Source organism: Halichoerus grypus, chromosome 2 (assembly GCF_964656455.1).
Source record: "Halichoerus grypus chromosome 2, mHalGry1.hap1.1, whole genome shotgun sequence".
Classification (NCBI taxonomy): domain Eukaryota; kingdom Metazoa; phylum Chordata; class Mammalia; order Carnivora; family Phocidae; genus Halichoerus; species Halichoerus grypus.
In genome coordinates, this window is record NC_135713.1 from 180,060,251 (window position 1) to 180,077,349 (window position 17,099).

Sequence of the window (17,099 nt, forward strand, 5' to 3'; positions counted from 1 at the left end):
GGTTTTCATCTTTTAAATACACAAACATAATTTTAAATGTCATTTCTAAGTGTAGGAGCAGAATGGGGAGGTTTTGGCATGAGATCACTCTGCCATCTTGGTAGATGGTAGTCTATTCTGAATCTTGACAGCTCTATTTTCTTGCTTTAATACTGTGGACTTTTTCATGATCATATACTGGTATGCTTATGTATATATACTTGTTTAAAAGATCTTGAATGAAATGTGTGTATATATATATATATACACATAATATATAACACACATAAGAAATATAACACACAGGTGTGTGTATATATGTGTGTGTGTTATGTATTCCTCTTTATAAAAGCTTGAATGTAGAGAACTCTCTACTCAGAATTGGTTTTTGATCTTTGAAAGGATGTGTGGACCCCTGGTTGCACTGCATTCAACCAAGTTATTGTTGGTGCTACCCTCTCGAAGCTCTGGCTGGGAGCTTGCCAGTGTGCACTTGTGTTGTGAGTATAAGGATGATGCAGCAATCTGAGGGGAGTGAGAGGTGAGTCGGGACCAGAGGTGGCTGTAAAGAGCAGTGTGGCATTTGGTGCAGAAGCCACTGTCCCGGGCTCCCTTTCTTAGGTGCCCCAGTGCATGTCAGATGTAAAGTGGCTCTATGCTGCCTAAAGGACCAAGCCCCAGTTGCCCTCCTGCTTGATACATCCTGAGGAGTTCAAAAATGCCACTGACTCACCAAGATAAAAGAAGAAAAAGAGTCCATTTACCCCCTCACCAGTCTTTGGCTTTATTCATTACCCCTTCAAGTTAGAATGCATTAAGGGCTCAGGGAGCCTGGGTGGCTCAGATGGTTAAGCGTCTGCCTTTGGCTCAGGTCATGATCCCAGGGTCCTGGGATCGAGCCCCATGTCGGGCTCCCTGCTCAGCGGGAAGCCTGCTTCTCCCTCTCACACTCTCCCTGCTTGTGTTCCCTCTCTTGCTATCTCTCTCTGTCAAATAAATAAATAAAATCTTTAAAAAAAAATAGAATGCATTAAGGGCTGTCCTCCTGCCAGAGTGACCTCCAATTATTTCCATAATTGCCACTGTTGTTCAGCAGGGGGACTAACAAGTTGGCCATTCATGCTTTCATTGTATGTGGTCCTACCTGCCCTATTGAAAACTTCTTGGGATTTGCCTGTAAACTGCTAGTGCTTTTGAAGATTTTTACTGTATTTTTACATTCCATTTATCATTTCCATGGGAATTTTTTTTTTAAAGATTTTTATTTATTTGACAGAGAGAGACACAGCGAGAAAGGGGACACAAGCAGGGGGAGCGGGAGAGGGAGAAGCAGGCTTCCCACTGAGCAGGGAGCCTGATGCGGGGCTCGATCCCAGGACCCTGGGATCATGACCTGCGCCGAAGGCAGACGCTCAACGACTGAGCCACCCAGGTGCCCCTTTCCATGAGAATCTTGAAGGAAGGTAGATGCTTGTGCTTGTGCTGCCAATTTACCAGGAAGTCAATAAGTTCTTATTAAAGACCTCCTATGGAATATCTGGCCAGATATTATTTTATTATGCATTTTAAAAATAGAACTGCTTCTTCCTGCTTTTGTTACAGAATTATTTTGTCAATCTAGATGTCAACCAGAGACTGCAGTTCAAAACAAGTAGCTATTTCAAATAAAGATTACAATAAAACATTACGATATCAACCATGTAAATATTGATGGAGATGGACATCAAGCTCCTCCAAGGGTTTCAATACTGATCAAAAATGTCTATTTGTCTGCATAACATTTCAGTGGGGGCAGTATGATGGAACACACCATAGTTTTGTTATAGTTAGCAATAAACAACTGAAAGATAAGATGCTGATTCAGACATTTAACCACGGTTTCCTGTGATGGTTAGGTTCTAACTCAAAGTTGAAAATAAATGTTACATTAAGAAAAGCTCTCACCTACCCTATTTTCAAATGGATCCACATTGAAAGAAGATTTAGACAATAATTGCTTAATACTTAGCACAGAGAAAAAGTGCATTTAATGAGCTGCTTTAAATAATAATAATGTGGTACCAGCATTAGCAGCACCGGCAGCAATAATGTCCATTTATGGAACATCTTCCACTACCAGGTGCTTGGTTAGTTACTTTACAAGTATCTCAACTTGATTCCCCAATCCTGCCACTTCAGATATTATGAACTCCACTTTTTTTTTTTTTAAAGATTTTATTTATTTATCTGACAGAGAGAGACACAGCGAGAGAGGGAACACAAGCAGGGGGAGTGGGAGAGGGAGAAGCAGGCTCCCCACTGAGCAGGGAGCCCGATGCAGGGCTCGATCCCAGGACCCTGGGATCATGACCTGAGCTGAAGGCAGACACTTAACCACTGAGCCACCCAGGTGGCCCCTGAACTCCACTTTTAATATGAGGAAAGAGAACCAGAGATTAAGTAATTTGCCCACTTAAGTTGGATGGCTAATTGTGATGCTCCCTGGGGCATCTCCAGGGATCATCAGGGGTTCAGCAGAGCACTGTTTACGTGGGTTCAAACTGCTCCTCCGGGCTGCCTCTAGGATTCATACTTTTCCACTGCTAGAGGTATCCTGATGAGAGTGGGATGGCCAGGTTTGCAAGGCTGTAGAAAGCATTTGTGTTCTCTGTGATCCTACTTCTAGGTTTAAGCTTAAGTTGGGAATTATGAACACCCCGAAGATGGATGCAAATGTGTATAATTGCCCATGTCTGGGAACAGGGCTTTTGTGAGATTTCAGTGGAGGCCACCATCCAAAAAAGGTTCAGAATTGTCTCCTAGATATTCCCCAGAGACTGGTTTTAAGCTATAACACCCAAGAAATCTGATTCTCATTTCTGAGGAAATCCCAGAGTGTCCTCATTCTAAGAAGAAAGTAGAGGCAATTACCCAAGAGAAAATTCCAAATTGTTACTTGAGATAAGCAGACAGTCACACCAAAGGAAATGAGGTTAGAGACTGCAGCTGAATTATCTACCTCTTGGTAGTGATTTTCTGCTTTTCATTACATATAGAAAAAAGCTACTGCATAAAGAGAAAGAAAAACGAGCTGAGCTTATCTGAATTATCAAACATAAAAAGACAGGTCATAAAAATTATAAAAGTACTGGCAATATATGCCAATATTAGCAATTATATTTCTAAATAAAAAGATAACGTAGTTTGCTAGTCTAAACAGCAGACTAGGTACAATCTTATGACAGATAAAAAGTGCAGATGGAATTTTTCACTTTTCTTCCAAAGAAGTTCTGCTGAATTTCAAATATTTTCTTTGAATAATCATGTTTGACAAATGTAAAGGTTAATGTTAGCAAGGTAATTAAAATTAATGATGGCAACGTCCGCTGGGCTATGTGCGTGTGCAGGTGTTTCCCTCACTGTCCCCACCCTCACTTAAAAATGTCTAATATATAAAATTCTGAGTATACACATGATACATTAGAACTGATTATTTTCATCTACCCTGAAACCTACAGAATTTCTTTACATAGTTCTTACAGGGTTTTTGAAATATAATTTGATTTTTTAAATGTAATATATTATACAAAATTAAGGAAAAAAAAAACACCTCACTGCAGAAATTGAAGATACTATTAAAGGCATGGTTTCCAATCCTCTTTCTGTAACATAGTTTTGAAGTTAAAAGTTACCCCCAAAGGGTCTTTGAATATTATCCTCTACAAAGCCAAACCATTTCACTACCCAGGACTTGACTCAAAACTTACTTGGATACTTTGTTAACATAGAATTTCATTTGTAATTCTCCACATTTATATTTATAGATATTTGCTATCTGGTCCCCAGCATAGGGAAGACTGAGAGTGGCAAGCCAGGGAGAGTGGAATGAGAGATGCCAGCACAAAGACAACCAGCAGATGGACTGACATCAAGGGGACAGACAGGAGAACAAACAGATAAAAAGGGAGTCCAAATCCATGAAGAGGCAAAAGTGCTGGGAGACAGGAGGAGGGAAGGACGGAAACATCCAATCATTTAAGCTCTCCCCAAGGGTCTCCCTGTCTGCTGGGATGTTGGAAGTTACTTAGCCAGTTGCCCTGCTTCTCTTTCTAGCCCCGTGCTGACTCTGGGGGTGTCCAGCGACAGATCATGCAATTCTTTTAAGAGAGGTTTCTCTTGGCCTTGGTTTAGGAGTAAACGCCTGAGCCAGCAGCTCTGATGAGGAGGGAACTGGTTCAGCTATTCCATAGCCCTTTAATTAATTACCGTGCCGACTGCCCAAGGGTCTGTTCCTAGTTTTCCCTGCCTGTGATCCTGGAAGTTTTCTCATGGTTCTACTTAACTCACTGTTTCAGCAGTTTTGTCATTCATCTTTATTGTGTTTTGGGGTCTTTTGCTCAGCTGGGCTGTACCTTCAGTTTTATTCCATCTGTTGTATATTATTCAAAAATTCCTCAATGTGGGTTCTAACCTTTCACGTTTCCAGTGTTGTTGTGGATTTATTTTTCTACTTATTCTTCCATTTCAAAGAGACGTTGGATGGAAGTAGAGTTAAAAACATGTCTTAAGCAGCCAACTTCTCTTCGAAGCCACTTCAGGCACTTAAAGTAAATATTCTCCCCCTAAAATTAATGTATTTATCGATTAGCTATTAATTTTACTGTAGGCAAACCAACAAATTTAACAAAACTGAACTGCCGCGCTTGAAATTTCCTTTTGTTCCGTTAAATACATTACTAAAAAAAAAAAAGTAAAAAATAAAAAGTGAAAAATTGCATAAAACTTACAATCCATGTCAAGTATGGCCCGAACAGATTTAACAAGTTCCTTAGATTCAAGAGCCAGCGTTGCTGGGATATTACGTCCATTCCTTCCCAGTGGTGTAAGGGAAGTCTGAGAAGCTAACATAGCTCTTCTTTCACTGTGAGGGCAATAACATAAAGTTGAACTTATCATACAATAAATAACATCTATCTTGGCTTAATCTGAATTCTTATGTACAAAAATATTTGTATTTCTGGGAATAGTGTATTCTTACAGCCATAAAATGAAGTAATCACAAAACGTTTGTTTTCATTTCTTTATTATGTAACAAAGACATATTTAAAGAATCAGATTGACCTCATAATAAGGAGGAATAAATCATTTGTTGGGTTTATTTTGTGAGTGCTTATGTTATGCTAACAAGATGTAGCCTTTTATTTAGTTTTGTAAAAATTCAAATGAAGCACTTAAACATAAATTTATTAAATGGATATTTACTATTACTTCCTATAATATTAAATATAAATTTGATATGTATATTTGCTCCTGAAATTACCTTTTTTGAATTTTTTTTAACTGAAATTATCTCTTAAGCTCTTCCATTTGTTGTCCCCTAAATCTAAAACAGCCTAGAGCATTTATATCACTTTTTGAAGATGCAAATGTCACCTGAAATGAATGCGCTCTGGTGTAATTTAAAATGCAAGGTTTTACTGCAAAAAACCGTAATTACATTGAAACTTTTACTTGAAAAGAGACGATTTTAAACTGATAACGAAAACATTATTATTTTTATCCATCTTCATAAGCATGATGGTATTAATTCACAAGGAGAAACTAAAGCATCAATTCTCAAATTCAAATATAGGGCCTTTATTCTGTGTTGAATGACCAAGGCCAAAATTTATTACAGAAGATATAGTATAATAAAAAGACTGAACCAGATTTTCCTAGAGTTTAAGTTTCCAAGATGTGGTGAAAAGTTGCTTAATGTTGTTTTTCAAGGTAACTCCTTTTCCATGAACCAGTTTAAGGCAAGGACAGGTTCTGGCTTTTAAATAGTCATTTTTAACCTTTATTTTTAATACCAAAACTTCTGATTTATTATTCAAGGGCACAATGAGACCTTGAGGGTGGGAATGGGGGACACACAACCACACAAGAGGAATCTGGTTGCTGAGTGTTTTAAATTCTTACTGAAAATAATTATCACGGAAGTCACATAATTATCTTACATCATCAGCAGTATGGATAGCAATAAACTGTCAGATCTTTCATTAGAATAAAGCATTACAATGAGTTTAAAAGTATACTATTATCGCATAACGTATAGAATAATCAAATTACTATGTTGTATACCTGAAACTAATAGAATATTGTGTGACAACTACATTTCAGTAATAAAATTATTTTTTAAGTGTACTACCATAGACATTCTTCTAAAGTAAAAAAAAAAAGAGCCATGTGGAACCCTAAAATATAATAAAAATACAATGAATCATCTTCATTTATTAAACTGCTGTTTTCATAGTAAAGGGCAGAGTTTTCCTGTTTCTGCAAGCGTGTATTGCTAGAAGTAGAAATACATTGCTAGCAGCAGCTATTCTAAGATGAGGGAAAAAACTGCTTTGAAAATGTATAAACAGGAAACTTTCTTTTGTCTTTCATTATGTATCAAAATGACCATAAACTTGCAGTCAGAAATACATAAATGTTATTAGTAAGTTTGTAGCTCTTAGTAAGAAACTTTAAATTGGAAACAAACTGTGAATAATAACAAAACTAAGGTGTTTCCTCCAAATGTATTCCTTTTATTTGTGTCTACTGAACGTTGAAAATAAAAGAAACTGATTGCATGAACATGTTTTATAAAATTCTGTTTGCCATAACAACTGATCTGCTGGCTTGAGACTGACCTTTCAAGTAATCTTTATTCATACACAGGATGCTTAGAAACTTCAAGGTAATCCCATCTTTACAGAATTCCTGACAAAAACAGGATAGGTGATTCCTACCCTCAATTTTAGAGTAGTAGGTTACAGTGACTGGCTACCCTCCAGGAATTTCTCTTATAGAGATAGGGTCAAAAACAACATGTCCTTGTATCTCTTTCCACAAAATAGGGGGGAAAAAAGCATCCAGTAGGAGTTATGTAGCATCTTAAGGCTATTTAAGAGATTTTAGTATTTTAATCACAATTACCAAATGAAAAATGTAATCATACTTTACAGAAAACACTTAAATATTCCTACCTTAAATTTGATAAAGGAGAAGAATTATCAGAAAATAATTCTTGAATAGTCTAGAGACAAACAAAACAGTAAAGGAGATTGTAAGTTTGATATTTTTAAGATGTTTTTTCTTACTTAACTAATATCTATAACCTCCCCCATCCTCCCACTCCCAACTGATTAAAACGTGTTTCTGTTACATGAGGGAAAAAAATCAATTACACTGACATGGAACTCTACTCAGATGTGTAATAGCTATGGGAACATTTCTTTATAGGGTAAATATTTATCAAATAATGTTTACATAGTATTAAGAGTTTTGAGAAAGTATTCATTGAAACACAGCATATATTTGGGATCATGTTATCCCATCTCAATTATTTCTCTTAACAATCTATTGGTTAGCTGGTCTTTTCATTATCTATGCAATTTTAAACCTGGCTATAGGTTAGCATTGCTATTTTGAGCCAGAAAATGTTTCATTAGCCACCAAACACCAGGACATTTATCTATATGTCAGTCATCTACAGATTTCTTAAAAATGGACATAAAATAATATAATGGGAAAATTTACCTCTACAAAATGAAGAAGCTTTTCAGTGGATGCCTCCAAAGTTTTTCGAGCCATTTCCGATTTTCGCAATTGGCAGTCGAGTACTGTAATTCTCTTTCTTAACTCCTGAACACCTTCCTGGACAGAGGTATCAAAAGGAAGGTCTTACTCATTTCTTTGATTTTTACATCAGTGGCTCCTATTTGCAGTTTTTATTAATTGATATCCAACATTACCATATTATTTGTTTTCTCTTACTGTATATATCTTCTAATTTGGGTAGGCATTTAACTAATTGCATATTTAAAAGTTAAACTGCACAGGGATGTTGCAAATTTTACGAGATAAGCTGTATATGACTTTGTTGATTCTTATAGCAAAATACATTTAGATTGAGCTTATGATTTTTTTTTTTTACAATATGGCTTGCCAGCTGCTGACAGAAACTGCTACCAGTGGGGTACAACAAAAATTGCTGAAGATATACATATATTTAACGTAATATGATCCAAATATGATCCAATGTAAAGCTGAGCTGGCAGGGAACTAAAGGGTTCCCATGGACAGTAAAGGAATTCCATGAAGACAAACAACAACAATGCTGGGTGAACTCACTCATAAGAGTACAGTGCAGCATAATTTGTTCTGAGGTTCTAATGGGTGAATTAGAAAGAAACAAACCTTCCAGAAGTAAATACATGATTTTGATTTTGGTTCTGGAAAGTGGGTTAAAAAAAATCTCCCCTATAACTTCTAATCACAAGCCCCCACTCATGAAGGTTTGAGGTCATAATTTGTATTACCCATGTGTCCTGTAAATTTATAAGCTGAAATTTTAGTTTAAAACAGTCCCAGAATGGTAGAAGCAAACACAAAACTTCTGTGGAGGGATATTTTCTAAACTCAGATCCCAAAGAATTCGTACATATAATGTGTCAAAAGAACATGACCTCAGGAAACAAGCTACCATGAACAAAAGTCAGTTGAAGGAAACAAATTACAGGATCAGACCTATAAAGACGAGATATATTGGAGTGATAAGATACAGACTATACTGTTTAATGTTTTAAAAATTAGGGAGGAATTTAAAACATAACAAAGGGAAAAGAAACTATAAAAACAGATCCACATGACATAAAAGAATCAATCTTAAAAATAAAAATATAATCAAAATTAAATTAAAAACTAATTTATGGGTTTAATATCCAATTAGATATAGTTGAAAAGAGAATGGGTAAACTGGAAGGCAGAGGTAAAGAAGGTTCTCATAATACAGCAGAAAAATAAAAATGGAAAATATAAAAGAAGGGAGAAGAGGTAAGGAGAATATAACTAGATGAAGATCTGGTATACACCCCATGTGAATTACACATGAGGGTTCAGAAAGAATGAAGGAGAAACTGCTCAGTATAACAGTTTGGGGTTTTTCCGAAATAACAAAAGACACCGTTCCTCAGATCAGGAAGCTCAGTGAAGCTCAAACAACATAAATAAAAATAAGTCAACACATGACTCATAGTCAAATGTTCAACACTGAAAATAAAAAGATCTTAAAATCATCTAGAAAGAAACAACGGACTGCAAACAAATAACAGATTGACTGCTGATATCACAACCATGGAATAAACACTGAAAGGAATTAAATGTCAACTTACTTTTTTTTTTTTTTTAAGATTTTATTTATTTATTTGAGAGAGAGAGAATGAGACACAGAGAGCATGAGAGGGAAGAGGGTCAGAGGGAGAAGCAGACCCCCTGCTGAGCAGGGAGCCCAATGCGGGACTCGATCCTGGGACTCCAGGATCATGACCTGAGCCGAAGGCAGTCGCTTAACCAACTGAGCCACCCAGGCGCCCATCTTACTTTAAAAGTAGCAAAAATGTATTTCAAGAGCAAAAGTTCAATAAAGATGTTTTCAGACAAACAAAACTGAAGAGACTTTGTTACCAACAGATCCTCATTAAACACATTTCTAAAACATGTACTTCAGGAAGGAAATAATTTAAGCAAGAAGGTCTGAGATGCAAAAAGAATGCTGAACTTAGAAAATGGTAAACATGGGCACCTATTTAAACAAAGGTTGACAGCACAAAATAAATTGTAATAGTGTCTAACTTATGGTGTTAAAAGTCAAGAAAGAACTAAAATACTGACAAAAATAGAAATTAAGTAGGAAGGGATGATAGGATTTATGTTCTAAAGTGCTTATAATATTTAGAAGAAGGGGAAAGCTAGTGATTAGTTTTATAATTTAAGCTAAAATAGAATGTTAAAATTTCTAAGATAATCATTAAAAATTAGAAATGGAGTGCATACCGTCTAAACTAGGAGGAAATAAATGGAATGGGAATTGGGGAACACAGGAGAAATCTGAACCAATTTAAAAAAAAAAAAACAGGCAAGAAATGACAACCGAAAAAACAACCAAAAAACAGAGGACACATAAGATGCATAAATTAAAAGAGGGTGTAAATGAAGCCAAGAGCATTAGCAAATAAAAGAGTATAAATGGAAAGATCCTTCCAATTAAAGATCAAAAATTAGTAAGATAAGGAAAAGATTCAGTTATATGTTGTTTACCACATATACAATTAAAACATAAGGACACTGAAAAGTTAAAAGTAAAAGAAAGGAAAACACACACAGGTAAATACCAAAAGAAAGCTATTGTAACTATTTTAATATCAATCAAAAATAAATATTAGGGAGAAAAGAAGATTGCTAAATTGAAGAGTCACAACATTCCATAAAGGATGATAATGTAATTCTAAGCTTGTATGCTGCTAAAAATATTACTTCAAAATATATAAATTTAAAAAAAAATGGGAGATTTTAATGCATTCCTCTGACAAGGAAATTAAGATGATTAAAGAAGAACTGAACTCCACAATTAATGACCCTGATCTAGTGGATTATAGAACAATACATCAAAAAACTGCAGAATTTTTTTCAAGCTCACTTTGAACATGTGTGAACACTGGCCATAGAGTAAACCGTGAAGCAGCCATCAACAAATTTTAGAGTTATTATGCTATAGACTAGATTCTCTGGTCACAATGCAATTAAACTTTCTGTGCCTCACTGGTGTTTATTAATAAAGACTCAATCATAAATATGTAAATTCTTCCCCAATTAATCTATATATTTAATGCATTTTCAGTAAAAATTCCAATAGTTTTTTTTTTCCCTTTTGGTTGAATTTATAAGCCAAGTCTAAAATATATATAAGAGATCAAAGGGTTATGCAGCCAACATACTTCTAAAGAAAAAGAACTAGGCAGGTGATCAGCTATCAAGGCTTACTGTAAAAGATATAGTAACCACTACAGTGTATTATTGGCATGAATATACAAATAGACCAATGAAAGAGAATAGAGGGCCCTCAGGAAGATAGACACACATGCAATCTTGATTTATGACAGAGCTGATTTGTAGATCAATTAGGAAAGAAGAGACTTTTGAATAAATAGTGCTGGGATAGTTGGTCATTCACTTAGAATAAAGAAAGAATAACATGGATCCCCATCCCCACATAACGCCACAAAACCAATGACAGAAGGATCAAAACTTTAAAACTTCTATTTTTTTTTTTTAAGATTTTGTTTATTATTTGAGAGAGAGAGAAAGACAGACAGAGAGAGCATACACAGGAGTCAAGGGGAGGGGCAGAGGGAGGAGCAGACTCCCCACTGAGCAGGGTGCTGACACAGGGCTCACTCCTGGGACCCTGAGATCATGACCTGAGCTGAAGGCAGACAGTTAACCGACTGAGCCACCCAGGCACCCCCAAAACTTTTAGAGGCAAATATCAAAGAATATCTTTGGGAATGGAAGACCTTCTAAAAAGACACATGAGGGAAAGGACTGGTAAGTTCGACTATATGAAAATCAATGTTTATTCTACCATGGGGTGAAAAGCAAGCCATAAATTTCAGAAAAGACTTCAATAACATGTAACTGAATATAGGGTTAGCAACTGGAACATACGTACAATCCCTACATATCGATATGAAAAGAATAACCCAATGGAAAAAATGGTTGAAGGTAACGAAGAGGCATTTCACAAAGAAACACAAATGCCTAACAAGTACATAAATATATGCTCAGCTGGCTATCTGGGCCAGAGGTGCCCTGGTTTATAGCATTTGGGGGCGTAAATAACTCCACTATGTCTGATTGAAGCTACCAACCCGATGTCGCTGAATATGCAGTTAAGAAGCGATGCACACAATCCCCTATTGTGAGCCAGTGCCCGCTGGTCCCGGCGTAGCAGCGGCTCCAAGTCCTTAGTAACCAGGGAAGTCCAAATGAAACCACAATGAGATTTACTTATCACACCTACCGGATTGATATAAATTAAAAGTAAATGAAAACAAAGTGTCAGCAAGGGTGTGCGGTGAACAGTATCTCTCACTCACTACTGGTGGGAGTAAAAATTGGTTCAAAAGCTTTCAAAAACAATTAGGCATTACCTAGTAAAGTTGATTGATCATCGTTTAACCTAGCAGTTCCACCCTAAGATATGAACCCAAGACAAACTGTATGCATGCAGAGCATGATACATGTACAAAAGTGTTTTTTAGCAACATTGTTCATAATAAAGCAGAAATAATTGGACTGTTCATCAAAGACAGGATGGGCAAATATACTGTAGTATATCCCTTTAAGGGAGTACAAAAAAGGGATGAAAATACATGAACTGGCTATAAATTTAAATAGATGAATTGCAAAAATAAAAGGTTCAGTGAAAAAAGCAAGTAGGAAGAATACATGCAGGACATTTCTATTTATATAAAGTTGATAAACAGGCAAGATTCAACAATATTTATTTTTATTTTTATTTATTTTTATTTTTATTTTAAAGATTTTATTTATTTATTTGACAGAGAGAGACACAGCGAGAGAGGGAGCACAAGCAGGGGGAGAGGGAGAGGGAGAAGCAGGCTTCCCGTGGAGCAGGGAGCCCGATGCGGGGCTCCATCCCAGGGCCCTGGGATCATGACCTGAGCCGAAGGCAGATGCTTAACGACTGAGCCACCCAGGCGCCCCAACAATATTTATTTTTAAGAGATATAAAGATATGTGGTAAAATTATCAAGAAAATGATTAATACTAAATCTAGGAAAGTGATTACTTCTGAGCACGAGGGAGGGGAATGCAACTGGGGATGGACACTGGATCTTCAAAGGTGTTGGTAATGTTTTATTTCCTAAGCTGGGGGTAAACAGAAAAAACAAAAACAAAAAAGGTAAGTAAGTATAGAGATGAGATAAGGGAAAACTTAGTGAAAAATAAAAACATTGTTAGAAACAATCTGTGTCTTAAAAATGAATATTTGAATCTGAGTTCTCTAATATCTTCATCAATGTCTCTTGAAGCAATCTCAAATAACTGAAAAAAAAAAAAAAGTTTCCTTCTCTTTCTCCACTGGCATTGAGTTTGGGAAATGTTGAGATGCTCTCGTCTAATATTTTTTCTTTAGAAAATAAACAAACAGAGATGCCTGGGTGGCTCGGTCAGTCAAGTGTCTGCCTTTGGCTCGGGTTGTGATCCCAGGGTCCTGGGATCAAGTCCCACATTGGTCTCCTTGCTCAGCGGGGAGCCTGCTTCTCCTGTCTGCTGCTCCCCCTGCTTGTGCTCTCTCTCTTTGATAAAAAAATAAATAAAATCTTAAAAAAAGAAAAGAAAAGGGGTGCCTGGGTGGCTCAGTCGTTAAGTGTCTGCCTTTGCCTCAGGTCGTGATCCCAGGGTCCTGGGATCGAGCCCCGCATCGGGCTCCCTGCTCCACGGGAAGCCTGCTTCTCCCTCTCCCACTCCCCCTGCTTGTGTTCCCTCTCTCGCTGTGCCTCTCTCTGTCAAATAAATAAATAAAAATCTTAAGAAAAAAATAAACAAACAAAAGATTGTTTTTTCAGAGATAGGATAAGGGCTTAGCTTAGAATCTTGTTAGGAGGAATGGCATGAGACACCATTATGCTAAAAAAGAGAAAAACTGAATTAATTATATTGCCAGACAACTTAGGACAAAAATGTGTCTCAGCTAGGAGCTGGGACAGAGAATTGCAAATAACCTATGCTTTACAAAAAAAAAAAAAAAAAAAAGAATAAATTCATGAGAACTTTTTGAATATTACTTAGAAAGTATTTTTAAAGACTGTTGATTATCCCTCCAAAAGTACATAGAGTTTATAAAATAGTACCTTAAATTTTTTTTATTTTTTTTGGAATTTCATTAATTTTATTTATTTATTTGTTTTTATTGTTTCATCTATTCATTAGTTGCATATAACACCCATCCCAACATCGCAGCAACTTTTTTTCAAGACACGTCTCCAAAGGCAAGGGAAACAAAAGCAAAAATGAACTTTTGGGACTTCATCAAGATAAAAAATGTTGCACAGCAAAGGAAACAGTACTTTTGATATTTTGATAATTCCCAGTATTTTCAGAATCATGTTAAAGTTTACTCACATGAAATAAGCATGTATCTCTGATTTCAAAATGTAAATACTGGGCCAAAAATAAATGTAGATAAGAATATGTAATATTTTTAAGTATTGCTGCCTTTTCAAGTAATATGATTTTCCCTTGGCCTTGTATATTAAAGGGTGACAAGAATATCAGCTTTCTTTTGGAATTGGTTTAAATGGGCAGATGTGAGAAATGTTAGTGACTCTTAAGAGCTGACCAAAGAAAATTTCAGATTTTCTTCTGTATTTTGCTTTTCTAAAATTGGTTTCATTTCCATCTGTTGTATTTAAGGTATTTAACTGTTTTATATTTATATAAGGAGACATAAAGTATTCAAATTTGCTTTATGTTTTCTTTAAAGTTGACTGGATTAGAGATATAAATACCTATTCTAAGTGAACTCGTTAAAAGTTATAAAATATGTATTTCAATTTACTTAATTTTCTACCTCAGTGAAATAAAAATGTATATGTCTATTATAGTTTTTGAAGACCTTTCAATGAATATAGTATATATGTTATAAAAAAAATCACAAACTAAAAAATTTCACATAAAAAAAGATCACATTGCCCTCTGAACAGCATTTGGTATTTTGCCATTGAAATTGGAGCCTATTAAATTCAAACTCAGTTTCTTTCTATTAATTATCTTGGGCCCTGGGCAAAAATTATTTAACATTCACACTTCCTTGAGTGCTCTAATCAAAGAGCAAAACCCATCCCTAGACTCTCCTCCTCTCATCCCCACCAGGCAAATTAGCAAGTTTAGGAACAAAAGGAGAAAACCAATGTAATCAATTAAATGTTAAATAGTTCCAGGACTTAATGCCTGAGCTGTACAATGTTGACCAATGACCCAAATAAATTTGGGGCACATGCTTTTCCATCCCCAAGCTATGTGGATAAAGGGAGGCTCACAACCTTCGCATGACCTACCCCCCCATCCCATCACGACACATCATCCTATCATTGAATAATAGAAGACAAACACTGACCTAGTTTAGAAGTGCAGATGAAAAGGAAATGAAAACAGGATACATGACAACGGCAAGGAAACCATGGTAACTAAAAGAGAGGACGGTTTTGCTTACTTTATTTTGGTCCGAATAATCAGCAAGCTGAGCCTTTAGATCTGTGATCTCGGCCTCTAACAGATGGATCACTTCTTCGTAGTCCATTTCCATTCCATGTGCCTGGCGCTGTGCAGCCTCGGCCAGGTGGATCCGACTTCGCAGGGCTCTGGTTTCTTCAGCCACAGCTTTGGCTTCCTGAGGATTTCAAAATTCAGGCCGTTGAAAAAAAGCCATGTTAAAAAACAGTTCAGCAAAACAGTTGAAACAAAATCTTTTCCTTCCTCTGGAAGTTATAATTCCCAAACTTAATCAATAGACATGTGCCCCTCACATCTCAATTTAAAACTTAGTAGTCACGTTATTATGTAGAGCAAACGCCTGATCTTACTTTTCCTCTGTCGATTTCTTGGATGATTTTCAGTATGGAATCTCCAACTTCACACACCTAGCATAACAATTTGGAAATAAGGGAAGCAGAAGGGAATTGGAAATGGAGAAGAGAATTAAGAACAGGTTCAAAAGATAGAAAAAGTAGACGTCCACAGAACTCAGGTAGGTGGTAGGGCTCATGTTCTAAGAAGATTCTTGCAGCTTCAAATACAGCTGAGAGATTTGCAGTGTTGTGGACTTCCTTGTGGTCCAAGCCTAGGATCCAAAGCTTATTTCTAGACATCAGTCTGTTACATCCCCCTTTTGATTTACAATGGCAAGGCCTCCGGTATCCTGTGAGTCTTAACACATGAAAATCCTTTTGAAACCTCCCTTTTCCTTACCTCCCCCAACTCCCAAGTATATAATCAGCCATCCCTCACAACCCCAGGGCAGCAGCTCTTTCTGCCCATGGGTCCTATCCCCGTGCTTTAACGACTGAGCCAGCCAGGCGCCCCTCTATCCCCGTGCTTTAAAAAAACCCCACCATTTCGCACCCCCCCCAAAAAAAGCCAAAAGGTGGAATTCAGTAGCAAAACATTTAGCTATTTCTATAGGGTGCAATGCTCACAAGACATTTATTAAACACGTTATGTCTTAGATGATTCATGTGTCTTCTCTCATTTAACCTTTAGAACATCAAGAGAGAGTCATTATTAAAAACCATTTTATACATAATTAAACAGAGGCTTGGAGAGGTTACATATCCTGTCCAAGGACACATAGCAGTAAAAGAGTTTAAACCCAGGTCTGCCGAACTCCAACATGAATGCTCTTTTCACCATTTTACTCTGCTACTAAATGACAAAACAAATAAAACAAAACTATGTGCTAGCTACACTCTCTAGCTTAGGAAGAGGATGGGGTGACCAAAACCACTTGCTCCCTCAAAATGTGCTTTGGTGCTACGTCAACCACAGTCCCCTAAGGATACCGATATAATTTAGCATGGCAGTTATTATACTCTAAACCATTTCTTTTTCTTTACTTGATGCAGAAATCTTTTTTTCTGCAATGGAACTTTCTGCTCCAATTGCCATGGCTAATATTCAACTATGGCTATTTTAATTTTCTTGGAGCTATTATAGGATGCTTGCTTTTGTTTGAGTCTAGATGCATTTGAAATGGAGAGTTAGGAATATGGACATATTTTTAAGGGTCAATTTTTCATTCATACATTCAATAAATGTTTATTAAGTACTTACTATGTGTCAGGTTCTGTTTCAGGTACTGAGGACAGAGCACCTAACAAAATCGACAAAAAGTCCTCCTTCATGCCCTTCCCCGCCCTGAATTTACATTACAGTTTGGGGAGACAGACAGTAAATTAGGGATTATCAGTGAAGATCTGCCTGAGAAGACATTTAATCAGAGACTCGCAGGAAGCATGGAGCCATGAAGATTTCCCAAGGAGCTTTTTGGGCTAAGGGAACAGTTTATGCAAAGGTCCTGAGATGGAATTGTTCCTTGCATCTTTAAAGAACAGCAAGGAAGCCTGTGTAGCATTAAGTAGACAGTGGTAAGGGACAGGAAGAAGGGAGTAGTAGGAAATGAAGAGTAAGGGCAGGGATCAGGTTGGGGTGGAGTGGCAGATCTTAAGGGGCTTTGTAGGCCATCATAA

The 17,099-nt window shown here is 36.6% G+C and overlaps 1 protein-coding gene across 3 annotated transcripts in view; it reads right to left on the reverse strand.

Annotated features, from left to right (window-relative positions):
• The window catches only part of STXBP4 (syntaxin binding protein 4), a 221,865-nt gene that overhangs the window by 110,829 nt on the left and 93,937 nt on the right, over positions 1-17,099 (reverse strand). For 2 of the 3 annotated variants that reach the window (XM_078065070.1, XM_078065058.1), the window contains exons 12-15: positions 15,068-15,244; positions 7,528-7,644; positions 6,975-7,024; positions 4,746-4,879 (exon numbers count right to left, since the gene is read on the reverse strand). In XM_078065070.1, coding sequence (XP_077921196.1) covers positions 4,746-4,879; positions 6,975-7,024; positions 7,528-7,644; positions 15,068-15,244 — 478 coding nt within the window. The remainder of the gene's footprint in view (positions 1-4,745; positions 4,880-6,974; positions 7,025-7,527; positions 7,645-15,067; positions 15,245-17,099) is intronic. The other variant, XM_078065066.1, reaches the window with a different exon arrangement.